At 36.5% G+C, this 14,896-nt stretch overlaps 2 protein-coding genes across 2 annotated transcripts in view; one reads left to right on the top strand and one right to left on the bottom strand.

The window, feature by feature from the left end:
• The window catches only part of LOC136840974 (uncharacterized), a 5,630-nt gene extending 3,212 nt beyond the window's left edge, over positions 1–2,418 (top strand). The window contains exons 2-3 of the mRNA XM_067107973.1: positions 949–1,226; positions 1,936–2,418. Of these exons, the coding sequence (XP_066964074.1) occupies positions 949–1,226; positions 1,936–2,170 (513 nt within the window). The 3' untranslated portion in view covers positions 2,171–2,418. The remainder of the gene's footprint in view (positions 1–948; positions 1,227–1,935) is intronic.
• A 2,443-nt stretch (positions 2,419–4,861) lies between these two features.
• On the bottom strand, positions 4,862–14,569 carry LOC136841182 (trypsin-1-like). Its single transcript, XM_067108221.1, has 10 exons — positions 14,552–14,569; positions 14,178–14,216; positions 9,447–9,487; positions 8,700–8,761; positions 8,295–8,466; positions 7,903–8,171; positions 7,650–7,791; positions 7,424–7,542; positions 5,679–5,876; positions 4,862–5,049 (listed from the first exon to the last, which is right to left on the bottom strand). Exons 1-10 carry the CDS (start codon positions 14,567–14,569, stop codon positions 4,997–4,999), a joined length of 1,113 nt encoding a protein of 370 aa, XP_066964322.1. The 3' UTR covers positions 4,862–4,996.
• Between the last annotated feature and the right edge of the window lie 327 nt (positions 14,570–14,896).

The following is a 14,896-nucleotide window of genomic DNA, read 5'->3' on the forward strand; positions in this document are numbered from 1 at the left end:
ATTAAATTACACTCGAATTTGAATGCTATTTAGATCATAGGATGCCAGGGCACAATAATGAAATCTTTAAACTCGTTGGATTCGACTGATGTATATTGGTCCAGTGTCTAAAGAATTATTTAGACCATGTATTATTCTATCTTATCCAATTATCTCGCTAATTTAGAATTTTACCATTTCCATTAGGACCGGCGGAATCTTTCAAGCTGCATATCATGACAAGTTTTTTCTGTTTTCTAAATTATTTATAGGTTTCCAGTTTTCACGCAATTTAAAGTACGGTGATTTACAATTTTCTTTCGGGGTATATCTGCTGTGACTTGAAATGAGATTTTTGTCATAATAATACAAGACGGAGATACTGAATATGTAATGACAAGGGGGCTTGTTCAGAAAACGGGGAATGACCTCTGAAGTTGCCAATGTTCCTACTGGGAAAACTTGTGGATTTAATGCAATTTGTAAATTATGTAGATTTCAATCACTCTAATGGGTCTGGATACAATACATAAAGACTAACGAAGGCAACAGGGATCAAAGCACAGCATTCCCTACGGTTGCAATGTTTTTGTGTTATATTCAGCATTCCCTATGGTTATTAATATTGTTCTGTTGTATCCAGCATTCCCTGCGATTGTTACTACTGTTATGTTGTAACCAGAGTAAAAGTTATATTATCACATCTGCTTGTTACTTGGCCATTAGTAGCGGGTTATGCTAAATGTTTTGGAAGGATTACCTCATCTGTGGAGATGAAACTAAGTAACTCAGGGCAGGCACTTGGAAATCACATTGGTTTTCCCTCTAAAGGATTGCATTCAAAACCCAAGCAAAACAAGATATCAGTGGCGCTAAAATGCCTTGGCATGATATGTGTGCCCAGTGAGTTACTATGGACTTGTAGGTGTTTATTACTTAAAAAATCGCAGATTCGGCTTTTCCTTTCAGAAGCAATTTTGTATCCTGGTTGCAGTGGCCTTTGTGGTCCTTGTGGCTCCTGTTTCCTCAAAGAAGACAGAAGATGACGAAGACAAAATGGTCGTTTTGGACAGAGGTCGCTTTATATTCGGTACAACTTCGACCACCACCTACACCAGCGTCATAGCTTCCACTTCCACCGTCTTCCTCTCCTGTGTTTCAACTACTTTGGCTACAATTTGCGAAAAGAGGAAGAGGTCGGCCAGATCTAATCTTAAAACCCCTCGAAAAGAGATTGCTCTTGCCTTGTAAGTTATAATTTGTACTCAATATTACTCTGATCGATTATTACCTCCAACCCCTTAGTCAGACTGTAACATACACTAATTTTGATTGATTTTAGTTGATCTAAAAGTACTATCAGTAATCTTTCCTCTGCCTCAAAATTCCAGTTCTACTATATGAATACATCCCATTTATGGCAACTTACTTAAGCTGACTAAATGTAGAAGGCAATATTCATAAGAGCTTTTAATCAGTTACAATGCATCTCTTATTCCAAATAACCCTCCATCATTAACAATGATATTTCTTCCTTGAAAATATGTCTGCAGTGAGTCCTTGCGTGTTTTTACTTCTAGGATTCATTAAAAAGGAACAGAAAGGTTTTTTCCTTAGAATAAAATTTTATTTCTCCAGTAATCTTCCTTTCTATCTTGCGTTTCTCAAACATCTAATCTCGTTGTACCAGACTTTACTATTGTCTAATTTCTAGAATATTATTATCAGTGAACCATTCTGAGAATAATTGGTTGTTTCTGACTAAGTTCTTTTGCATCGAGTGGTCTTCACACAGTTTCAAAACAGGCCAGTCTTTCTCTCCATCCAAGTGGATCTTGCAGAAGTACACTTTTGCATCAAACAATTCTTTGATAACGGAAGCAGTTGTTGCTCTAAAACCAATTCAGTCTTTTTCAGAAAATGTGTTCTCAACCTTGCCTCTCTTCCACAAACCAGGGCCGACACAGAGCTAGAGACCAGTCTGGACCCCAGTGACGCACCAGATTACGCCAGGATTCCGGAAGAAGCTGAAAAGCAAGATTTGGGCGATGGAAAATTGGCGTTCACCATTTGGACCACCACCAAAGTCTCGACAACCGTCACGGTCTTCTACACAAACACCGCCACTACAGTCACGATGAGGTTCGGTTGCATCGCCGGTGGTATGATCCTGCCTACTCAGAAGTGTTAACATTTCCTGTCCAGTCTTCTCCAATATGAACGGCTTCTAAAATGGAACAAACGACGAATCTTCGGTGGACTGAAGGCCATGACACTCCTTTGATATTACAAAGAGAAATCTGCGTCTTAGCATCAAAACCAAATCGCAGATCGTAACACTATTCCAAAAATACACAAGTAACCTTGCACTACGTTCACCCTTCTTTGTTTTTAAGTAATTATTTGTTACAAAGTCTGAGCCAGTTATGTAAGCATTAAATTATAAGATGAAGAAATTTGTTTCATTAATATTCCATGTTACGCACTTTCTCTTACGAAAATTCATTATTGTCTATCTGTGAGTTATTATTTTTTGTTTCTCTTTCCGGGATATCACAAACATGTGACTTAATGAAATGGCAGATGTTTGCTGCGTCTGCAGCTGTTCTTTCACCTTCTTTCTGGAAAGAGTTCACCCGTCTTTGTTCTTCAGGGCCAAATATTAAACGAAGACTTTTCTTTCCATAGAATGGAATGAGTTTGTATGGAGGAAAACAACCTTTATATAACACGGAATGGAAATCTATCTAGTGCCATTAACCACCAAAAAGGCTCATTTTCAATTATTTTCCAGGAAATAATCGTAAGTGAATCATCTTCAGTACTAAAAATTGTCACAAGAGAAGTCAAGGTACAAACCGAATGCATTCATTCGAGTGAATGGAGGTCTGACGGAAAAGATGATTATTTGTGGCCCTTCTGTGACAGAAATTTGCTTTCTCATCAGCTTATTGAAAGAATGTCTGGTGTCTCAACACTCAAGGTCACTGCTCACAAATTAATCGAGATGAAGAGGTCAACAAGCATAAAAAGAAAGAGATAAAAGATGAAGTGATGAACTTTATGTAAAAAAATCGCAAACAAAAAAATTACTATAATCATCACCTAAAATTTAAAGTATTATGAAGCCAACACCTAGACTAAATGGAAGACATACAGTCTCACTTGTCTGAAGACAAGAGAGGTATCCAAGTGCTCTCCAAAGATGTTAATCTCTCACCCAGGTGCAAAAATAACGAGATAACTTCAGAACTTCTCACAAAAGCTTTACTCATTCAAGAACATTATCATTCATTACATACAATAAGTCATGTTTCCTAGTGAAGTGGCGCATAGGGATAGAAATTAGAATTCTGAACTACTTGAGCACATTGCATTCCCTCTCTCTCTCTCTTTAAACACACACACTATATATACACACACTATATATATATATATATATATATATATATATATATATATATATATATATATATATATATTGTGTGTGTTTGTGTGTGTATTTATTTAGAATCGAGACTCAGGAATAACCACCATTTTGGATTTAAACTAGTCGTGGAAATCTTATAATGACATACCAACGATTCATTATTCAAGAATGGGCAAAATACGTGTAAGCCAAAGTCGGTATTTACATATTCTTTCTCATTTATATGATTTCCCGCCTTTCTGATGAAGATGGGAAGTTACTTCACCGAACATTTTAGTAAACTCATTTGCGTTGAATTTTATTGTGAGCCTCGTCCATTCTCTTTCACGCAAACATTAATGATTGCTTGATATGCCTAATTTCACTTAGAATTAATGTTAGACCTGCTGATTTTTACTAATTGCCTAGTCCGTAGCTTCGGTTCATTATTAGTCTGACGTTTATTGGTATATTATCGTTAAATAAACTGCAATCCTTTCCAATGTATTTATTCATGAATTACGTCTAGTGTGATGTCATGAATTCCAATAACATTTTTTTTTAATTCAGCTTGACCAGCATATCATTCTTAGGTTGTTTTCAGGATAAAAACAACGACGTGGGCAGTAACACTGTTTTACACTTATTCTTAATGCCATGTACAGTACACCCATATTTGATCTAGTGAAACACTGTACGGTTTATAGCTACTTTAGGATAAAAAGAACGTGTGAAACATTCGTTTCGAAGGAAGCCATATCTGGAACACTGACACATCTCTGCAACTATCGCGTTTTAAACTACTTAGTGGCCAAGCCTCCCTGGTAGGCGTTGCAAGCACCAGACACACCAGATTGATCCATTCTTCCTCTGGGTTACTGGATACTGGGTATGCTTGTTTATGTATCTCATTTATTTCAAAGAGAACGTTCGTCATCGCCTAGAAGGGAAGAAACATGCATTATCTCACCTTTCAGGAATCTATTTTAAATTGGGTATCACAGGCCGTCTATGTCTTTTTTTTCATAAAAGAACGCTTATTATTCATTATATATGTGAGCGTTCTTGTTTTGTAAAAATAATACTGGAATATTGTTAATACATCGTTCAGTATCATGCAACTGTAAAAGGGCAGTTCAAAACTTAAGAAAAACTCGTTATTAGGAACTGTTTCTCGCGTAAGTAAAGTATCGCTCAGCCTGTGCTGCCGTAGACTGTACTGAAGGCCTGACTCGGTGGGGCCATGTTCCTGTGAGAGAGAGAGAGAGAGAGAGAGAGAGAGAGAGAGAGAGAGAGAGATGCTATAAAATAAATATCTATGGACAGATTTAAAATGACATTTCATCGGGTTATTAAGGTACGGGAATTTGCAAACATGTATTTCTTTCCTGCGTTGCAGCTGTTTTTGTTGTTAGTACTGTTGTTAAGATATAAAGAATTTTCATTTTTTCCGGTTGCTACTTTAAGGTCATGATTAAAAGCAAAATTTCATATCTGATAGAGTTTAATTCTGGTAAGGAAAGGTTTCCAATTAGGGAAATTTACACAGGACGCGGAGGATGGGTTTTTGAACAAATTATTATAGGTAGATGTCTTCTCCGCTTTTCGTCAGTGTGAAGGACGGTGCTGATCTTGAGACGGGACTCCTTGTTTCGAGCAGTCTGCAATATGTAATAACACTATTTAAATTTCCATGCCGCTGATTTTACTGTCAAGTTGCACATACAGTTGCTGACAAGTCAGTAAAAGTTGGGATGACGTCGTTTCAGTGGAAAATAAAGACTAAGCAGCTCCATTTAATGGGAGCCGCGAGTGGCTCCGTTTCCGTCTGTTGTTTACTTTTGCGTTTATATTCCCATGATAATAATCACACTTAGTCCCATGCCCAGTCCGTAGCTTCTGCATAGCGAAGAACTGCAACACGAAGAGGTCATTTAAAATATTTTTTTATGTTTCACCCCTAAACCAACTTTCTCTCTCTCTCTCTCTCTCTCTCTCTCTCTCTCTCTCTGTCTTTGTTGGACGAATGTCTCATTTTGTCCTGTTTAAAACAGTTATGCAATGGTTCTGTTGACTCTGGCTAAATGAAACATTTACTACTTTCCAGGTTTGATGCAGTCGAGAAATTCATGAATTCAGTTTACAACAGTGAGAGAGAAAAACAGCGTAGATATATAGTGATTTACAATAAGATATTACATATATAGTAGGTCTTTGTTCATTACTTCATCATCTTCAGTACAAACGCCATTCATATTCAGTCGAAACGAGAAAGTCCAAAACAAATTACCTTTGGAGGGGGTTACTAGATTTATTAAGTGGAGCTCTCTACCCCTGAATTCCAAAACATAGGAGGAATCAGAAACGTAGTCGACAGAGGAGAAGCTGGAACCTGAAGAGAGATGGTTGCCAGGTATGGGTGCCTCGCCACTTCCGTTTCCTGAACTTCCATTTGACGCTGTTTCAGCTTTGATCCAGTCGATGTACTCTGTTGAACACGTTTCATACATATCATCAAAACAAACTTATTCAAAATGTTTTACATAAAACAGTGAACGTTTTATACACAATAATTATATATATATATATATATATATATATATATATATATATATATATATATATATATATATATATATATATATATATATATATATATATATATATATATATATATATATATAATCTCAATCAGGTGGACCATGGAAACTTACTAATCTCAGCATAATTCCTTATTACATTGAACTGGCAATCCTTCCATCAAAAATTAGTTTCCTTTCTTAATATTTTATGAATAACGGCTTCCCACAGGACTTGTTTTTAAAAAGCTCCGTGTGCTCCTTAACAAACAATTCATGAATATCATGGAAACCTTGTACAGTACCAAAATTAGCTTTTATGAAATTTCCATTTTTACATGATGATTCTTTAACAAAGGTTCGCACAAATTGTTCATAAACATTATGGTGCCATTAATCTAAAATTAATCCCTAAAAATCCACTAACGATTGGTTCCTTTTTCAGATGCAAAGATCGATTAAACCCGCTTTTGACCTCTAACATGGTATATAGTATACTTGCCTAAGTGTAACTCTGGGACATATGTCGGATCCACGACGAGGTTACTGAGGGTCAGAATCGACTCTCATCGGAAATTGTTTTCGGACTGGCTGTAGGCTCTCAATCCCGAGCATTCAAGCATAAGAAACCATTCAAAAATTTGTAAAACGTATATTGATAGAAATGATTTCTGTATCATAGGCCAAACAACTAATGCATGCGAACTGCCTATCTTGGAATTATTATTTATTAAGCAACTAGTTCCCCAATTAAATACCCAGACCTCCTCCACTCAGCTCTACCTGAGTTAACTTTCTATTTATGCATTCTGTCTTCTGACTTCTTGGTATAAGGTTGGTTAGCGGTCTTTGATTTTGCTTTTATGTCTTTTTTGTTTATTTTCGTTTTTTTATCTTGTATTCTAACTGTGCTGTATTTTATGAATTTAGAGCAATTTTTAAAGTAATTTTATTAATTATTTAACAGATTCCCTGATGATGTAATAAAGTTATTTATTATGAAACGCTGGAAATAAAGAATTATGCTGGGTTAGTACGTTTCCATGGTCCACCTTCTCGCTGATGTGTTGCCACTGCTTCTGTTTATATATATATATATACATATATATATATATATATATATATATATATATATATATATATATATATATATATGTATATATATATATATGTATATGTATATATATATATGTATATATATATATATATATATATATATATATATATATATATATATATATATATATATATATATATGTATGTATATATATATATATATATATATACATATGCGTGTGCGTGTGTGTGTGAACAAATGCGTATATTTACATTACTCACATAACCACTGATTTGGAAAAAGTCTATGTTACGTAAAAAGTCCCTTTATGAAAAACTCTTGCATATAATATATAGTATACTATATCGCTATCAAAATGAATCGGCATGGTGGTCATACTTGTCACTCGCGCGTAGACTCCTGGTGTTTTGGGTCGAGCGCATCCGGATCCCCACGACACGACGCCGATCAGCACCAAGAACCTCCGTCTTCCGTGGCCAAGGTCCTCCGGAGTCACCCTGACGCAGAGAGAATAATTCGTTAATGGAGATCTGAGATAAGCGAAAAAGCTAAAAGGTGCGTTCATTCCAGTTCACGCCATGTCTCATTCAACAGACTGAACAACCTGACAGGAGTCTTTTCCTCCGGCTGCGTATCCAGCGCATCATGTTTTTCTGTGATGTCTTCAGGGCTGTAAGCCTTCTTGCACCGATCGTTGGACATAGTAGGCACCTCAACTTCCTGAAGTTGGCTTGTGTACCCTCCACCTGCAAAGAGAAAATAATTGACACCTATTAAGGTTGAAGTACTAGACAATGGAAACTCTCAGTTAGGCTCGAAAAATAACATAGGGCGAGAAAAAGGTCGCATAAAATTACCTTCTTGAGTATTTCCCCATCCTGTGACTGTCGCTTTGACGTTGCTAAAGTCTTTATTTGCGTCTGGGAGACAAATTGGTTTCACTCGGTTGTTCAGTATTGCTGGTGATGCCAGACTTAAAATGGCTATATCATTGTTCATGTTAGATCTCTCATACTGGGGGTGCATAACGAAGGATTTCACGCTGATTCGTTGCGGCTCAGGTAGATCTGCGCTCACGTCGTGTGCGCCAAGAAGAACCTCAATTTGTGGGTTAGAGTTCTGAGCCCTGCAATAGAAACAGTGATAGCACAACGAATAATAAAGAAAGTGTTTATCCATTGTAATCATGCCCTTGGAAGAGAACCCTCCTTCTCAGTTCAAGAGCACTGTTCACCATCGAGATATTTACCCATCCACACAATGTGCAGCTGTGATGACATATCCCTCGCTATGAATCGACCCTCCGCAGAAGACCGTCTTGGATCCCGTGGAAACGAGGGCCACTTGCCAGGGGTATTCGTTCACCTCCGTCTCCACTCCTCCGACAATGCGAGTAGCACGGTTGATAGTTCCACAAGATGCTTGGCGGGAGGAACAAGGAAAAGGCGAATAAATCATGCAAGTGATGCCAATAGACTATATATACGTTATAACCTTCGTTCTACTTTATTCTGAAAGCTAATTAAAGACCCATTCATTTTGTTCACGTGTGTATGTGTGAGCGTGCAGCAAAAAAGACTGATTCAGTTAAGGTCACGAAAATGATAAAATGATCAATGTTTCTACAGTAAATGGACACATTTCCAAGCCTCACCTTTGGTCTCACGGGTGAATTTGACATCACGCGGTTGGATAAGACCACCCAGGGTTTGATTTCTGTAGAGTGGGAAAATCATGGTTGCGGCAAATTAAATTATAAATAATTCTTTCAGTCCTGTGAAGAAAGAAAATACCACAAAAAGCAATGGTTTTTTATTGTGAGATTTTATTTCAGCCAGGTTTAGAGGAACAAAATTTGCGACCTTTTAATCACAACAAAAGCAGGAATAAGAGACACTGTTTTTCGCTTCGTATCAGATCAGCTAAATGAACAAATTGTTAAGTCTCACTTGGGGAATGATCACTGGTCAGTCACAGCAGTTTTAGCCTGGGAAGATGCCCCGGCCACCAAAGGTGTGCACAAAGGATTCGGTTTTACAAAGGCCTGGTCTCGAATAATTCAGATGAGTAGGCTGTTAGAATATTTACTGCTCTACAAAACTGATTACTCATTATCTTGGGAGCTTCAGTCTTATGCGTTATTTTCTAATTCATAGTTCACGTGTTCCATTGTTTTATGGCTGTTGGTGATGACAAAGCTAAGCAATTGCTTGCCAGAATCTACTTGGTGAAAACTAGTAACCCGTTCAATGATCTGTTGAGATACGAACTGATAGGCCAGTTGTATGTGGTCTGTCTTAATTTTAGAAAATAAGTGCCTTATTTTATACAGAGAGAGAGAGAGAGAGAGAGCGACGTGGGCGGGGTGGCGGTGATTGTACGAAATCCATTTTGTTCTTACCTGGGGACAGGAGCCCTCCCATTGATTCCTGTCAAAATCCCCTGAAAACAAAAAATAATGAAAGTATAGTGCGTATATAAATATATATGTAAGAGAGAGAGAGAAAGAGAGAGGTTCTACATTCTTATTTTGACCAAATAATCAAGTTAAGTGTTTCTTTTTATATGATTTGACTAATTTAACATTTTATTGGTCTTGTTATGCATTACCTTTTATCATGAAACATATTATTTCACACATACACACACACATATATATATATATATATATATATATATATATATATATATATATATATATATATATATATATATATATATATTTATATATATATATATATATATATATATATATATATATATATATATATATATATATATATATATATATATTAGTTTACCAACTCCAGTGCTGCCTGGGAAAACTCTGGATGACAACCAATAAACTCTCTCTCTCTCTCTCCTCCCTAACAATCCTTCTGCTCTCTCACTCACTTTCTCTCCCTCTCACACTCTCTCTCTCTCTCTATCTCTCACACTCTCCCTTTTTTGTTAAGATAGTTGCTTCAATTACATTATCGTCCATTCTTATCAGGGCTGAACTTGGACTTAAAGGACATCAGGAGTGTCGCTATTCATCTCAGCGACCTTGAAAACTATGGATTAGACACTAATATCTGTCATGTTTTACATTTTATTTTTCACCAGTTCTCAACCCCACTTCCTATTAGGGCTGAACTTGGACTTAAAGGGCATTGGAAGTGTCACTATTCATCTCAACGACCTTGAAAACTATGGATTAGACATTAATACCTGTTGTTTCTGGTTATTTTTACGTCACCCTCTTCCCACCCCTTCTCACAACCCCCATTCCTACTGGGCTGAACTTGGACTTAAAGGGCATTGGGAATGTCACTATTCAACTCAGCGACCTCAAAATCTATGGATTAGTCATTAATATCTGTCATTTTTGGTTATTATTACATGTCACCCCCTTCTCATCCCCCCCACTTCCTACTGGGGCTGAACTTGGATTTAAGTGGCATTGGGACTGGCACTATTCATCTCAGTGACCTCGAAAACTATGGATTAGACTCTAATATCTGTCGTTTTCGGTTATTTTTACGTCACCCCCTTTCCGATCCTCACCCCCTTCCTACCGGGGTTGAACTTGGACTGTCACTGTTAATCTCAGTGTCCCCAAAAACTATGTATTAGACACTAATATCTGTCATTTTCGGTTATTTTTAAGTCACCCCCTTCCCACTCCTTCTCACCCCCTTCCTCGAGGCTGAACTTGGACTGAAAGGGCATTGGAAGTGTCACCATTCAACACAGCGACCTCGAAAATTATGGATTAGACACTAATATCTGTTGTTTTCGGTTATTTTTATACATGTCAACCCCCTTTCCACCCCTTCTCACACCCCACTTCCTATCGGGCTGAACTTGGACTGAAAGGGCATCGGGAGTGTCACTATTCATCTCAGCAACCTCGAAAACTATGGATCAGACACTAATATCTGTTGTTTCATTTATTTTTACGTGTCTTCCTCTTCCCACCCCTTCTCACCCCCTTCCTATCAGGGCTGAGACTTAAGTGGCATAGGGAGTGTCACTACTCATCTCAGCAACCTTGAAAACTATGGATTAGACACTAATATCCGTTGGTTTTCAGTTGTTTTTACATATCACCCTTTCCCAACCTCACCCCCTTTGGTACCAGTGATGTCTTACCCCTACAGTATTCTTTCCCAGATATTAAGTCATATGTATACCAAGTTTGGTTGAAATTGCTCTATGCATTTCAGAGTTAGGCTGGAACATACATACATACATTCATACATCCATTTACATATACATATATATATATATATATATATATATATATATATATATATATATATATATATACTATATATATATACATACTATATACACATACAGTATATAAATACATACATACATACATACATACATACATACATAATATATATATGTGTGTGTGCATTGTGTGTGTGTGTGTGTGTGTGTGTGTGTGTGTGTGTAGGTGAGAGTATGTTAAGGTCACACACAAAATTATAGAAGTGATGTTTCATTGTAGTTGGAAATTTCTGTAGCTCCTCCAAACCCAACAGAAAAAAAAAAAACTTCACAGTATTTCCGTCTGTTGTTCAAAATCTCAGTCAATACTGGAACTTTATATTACTGCATTTGTTTACAAAGCATTTCCTCTAAGACTCGTCTAGTTAGTGTTTGTGAAGCATTGCCTCAGTAGAAGAAAGTGCTTTACAGGATAAATTTCAAGCATCATTATTATTTGGCTGAAATATAAAAAAAAAAGTTACAGTTTCCTGAATGAAAAACCAGAGACCTCTTGGCTTTAAAAGTAAAATAATTGTGTTGTTTGCAAAGAAAATTTAAAAGAAGAAAGAAAGAAAAGCAGAAAGGCACATCTCATGAACCTTGGGTATTGACTAAAAATTCATCTCGCATTACAGGTTTAGTAGAACCTTACAAAACAAAAACTTTAAACACATTCTTGTTTTTTTTGTTACACGCACACATTTTTGTAACATCTAGCCCTATTTTCCTAACAAGAGGTGGCTTCCAAGAAAAAGAGGGGCAATAATCACTGCCAAATTCACACTTAAAATGCTAAATCATGAATAAACCCCTTGAGCAGAAGGCTTCTTTAACTGTAGCCACTTCATGCACCTACACTGAAGATTCACCAGCACTGCAATAATCATCTTTTTACTCGTACGCAGTTTTTCATATATTTGTGCACTTGAGTAAGCATGAATTTGTGTACATGCTCATGACACACGATCTCTTGCGATGTTTAGCAAATCTCACAGGTAGAAGAATGTGACCTGGACATCTGATAATTCAGCACTGTTCGTACACTAACGTGGATTTTGAAGCGTCATCAACACGTGTTGAGCTTCCCGTCCCTGTTCTAGATAGAACTTCCTAGTAGCCTTGGGTCCGGTTTTAATCGGATTTCTAGGTGTGTTAAACTGAAGTGTGTATTAGTTTGTGCACTGTGGAAATCGCTAAGTGCAAAGGGCTCTTGTGAAGATTTATTCATCCCTTTGTGAAAAGTCAGAGCAGTTAGACGTATTGGAACACTCGGGAACCAGGATTCCCTTTTGCTGAAAGAGTGAGTATTGAACTTGGAAATTACTAATCTTTTACAAGTGTTAACCCAGACATGATTATCGTTTTAGTGATTTATCTTTTATGTAATTTTATTATCAGTGCTTTCACACGTATTTGTGTTGTTGTGATAGTATCACAGACCTTATTGATTTTGTTGTTAATGAGGGGTACTTCTTCTTTGGCAGATGTTTCAATGGAGCCATGGTTAGTCGACTATGCATATGCACAGACATGCATGTAACATAGCCATTACAGGAGTGGTCATTTAAAAGGAACTATGACTAAGGACATAATTACAATGGGGACTTATCTGTTAGAAAAATAGGGAAGAATCCATTTATAATTTTTGTGTTTTGTTGGGGAAGATAAATGTTCTTTTATCATTTACATTCTCTTCGGTTCTTTAAGCATTTTTCTTATTCACTGTTTTTTTAACTTGTTAAATGTTAGCTTCACATAATAAACAATTTTTTTATGATAGGTTTTGATTTCCAATTTTAGAAATAGGAACTGGAGTCTTTTTCGAGAGGAGTAGGTGCAAAAACAAAGCTGTATGGGTATTTCCATACAAAAACAAAGCTTTATTTACACACCTAAGCAGAGACGTAAATATATATATATAATATATATATATATATATACATATATATATATATATATATATATATATATATATATATATATATATATAAATATGTGAATATATATACAAATGTATATATACAGTATTCACATTAATACAAAACAAAACTGCGTAGCAAGTTCATATAATAAACCTTTCCAAATAGAATAAGACTGACTGGAAATCGCCGTGAATCTTCTAGATCCGAACTTAAACATTTTAAAAATATCTTTTAGTTTTCCACAATAAGAAGAGAAAGATTCGAGGTTCACATTCAATTCATTAATTAATTTTCATTGCACGTAGAACAATGATGTAGATTGTACGTTAATGATATATGACGTAGAATTTCGAAAACGAACATTGGAAGCTTTACGAAAAGAAAACATGGTTACTTTTACTACAAGAGTAAACTCTTAATTTCGACCTGAGTTATCTGCGAAAAATGGATAATCAAAACTTGATTTGTGTTTTACTTGAAATAAAGAAGAAAACTGCAGAGAGAGAGAGAGAGAGAGAGAGAGAGAGAGAGAGAGAGAGAGAGCGTATGCTAATATAATCGTGCAAGAATAGCAATTCTAAATCGAACGTGGCCAGTGTTGAAGCTAATCTCAGGAATGTATTTCATTACCTTCCATATCCTGAGAATATGGGCACATTTTTTTTTTATTAGTTATTTCTCTTCGGAAAATGTTCCGGAATGGTTGTGCATGTCCCTCTCTGATACCGTGAATTGTGATAAATGATTTTAGTCACAAATTTCCTTAAGTGTCTAATCTAGTCCACAAGATTTCTGAAACGTTTGAAGTAATATTTGATGATGATGAACTTCCCCTGTACAGTGTAAGGCACCCTGAAACATGGCCTCGAATATAGATTAATAAACACGAGTAAAATCCTCTTCCATATCAGCCCAAAGAGTCTCTAGAGCAACCCATTCCTTACCAAAATGGCCGAAGTCAGAGAGCGAGTTGGTACCTCATGCTAGGACTTGCACGGAAAAGAGACTGCAGCGTAGAGTGTCTGCGAGCAAGTTTCAGTGCCACTGTGACTGTTCTCACCTTTCGAACCATATTTATCTAGAAGAGAAACACAGGTGACGCGCCAAAGACTACATATGGCAGAGACTTAAAAGAGCTTTTCAGTTATTCAGATGAAAAGAATATTTAAAGCTCCAAATGTCAACGGCTTTGAATAGAACGACCAGTAACACGAATGTTCATTACTAATCCAAGATCAACAATCTGTAGAAACGCTCTTTCTCAAACGTCACCTGTGAATTTCGATGTTTCGGCCACATATTAATCTTAATTGCTTACCCGGACATCGACCAACATCGATGACCTCTGACTGGAGGGTATTACAGAGTTCTTTCAAACCAAATAAAGACATATTTTGCATTAGGTACTGCAAGACGGCAACAGCAATTCTTAACGTTATTTGCTACTGCTTGGAGATAGTTTCTATAACTCTTTCAGAAAGTCATATGAATCCATTCAAGTGTAGGGAAGGCAGACGTTTAGAATTACGAATTTCTCACCAACAGGTGACTGTCGAGCAAAGCAAGACAAAAATGATAGCCACCTCAAGAATACTACTTCAAATTTTCCTGAACTGTTCAACAAGAACTGAAATGAGTTTGTATTTATATTCAACACCTTTAG

This window comes from Macrobrachium rosenbergii, chromosome 8, assembly GCF_040412425.1.
Source record: "Macrobrachium rosenbergii isolate ZJJX-2024 chromosome 8, ASM4041242v1, whole genome shotgun sequence".
Taxonomy (NCBI): domain Eukaryota; kingdom Metazoa; phylum Arthropoda; class Malacostraca; order Decapoda; family Palaemonidae; genus Macrobrachium; species Macrobrachium rosenbergii.

Excerpts from the sequence above, each read along its gene's own strand:
- LOC136841182 (XM_067108221.1), bottom strand. Across the intron at positions 7,792-7,902 it reads ATGGGGAAATACTCAAGAAG|GTGGAGGGTACACAAGCCAA; the intron begins GTAATTTTATGC and ends TTCTCTTTGCAG. Across the intron at positions 7,543-7,649 it reads GAGGAAAAGACTCCTGTCAG|GGTGACTCCGGAGGACCTTG; the intron begins GTTGTTCAGTCT and ends TCTCTGCGTCAG.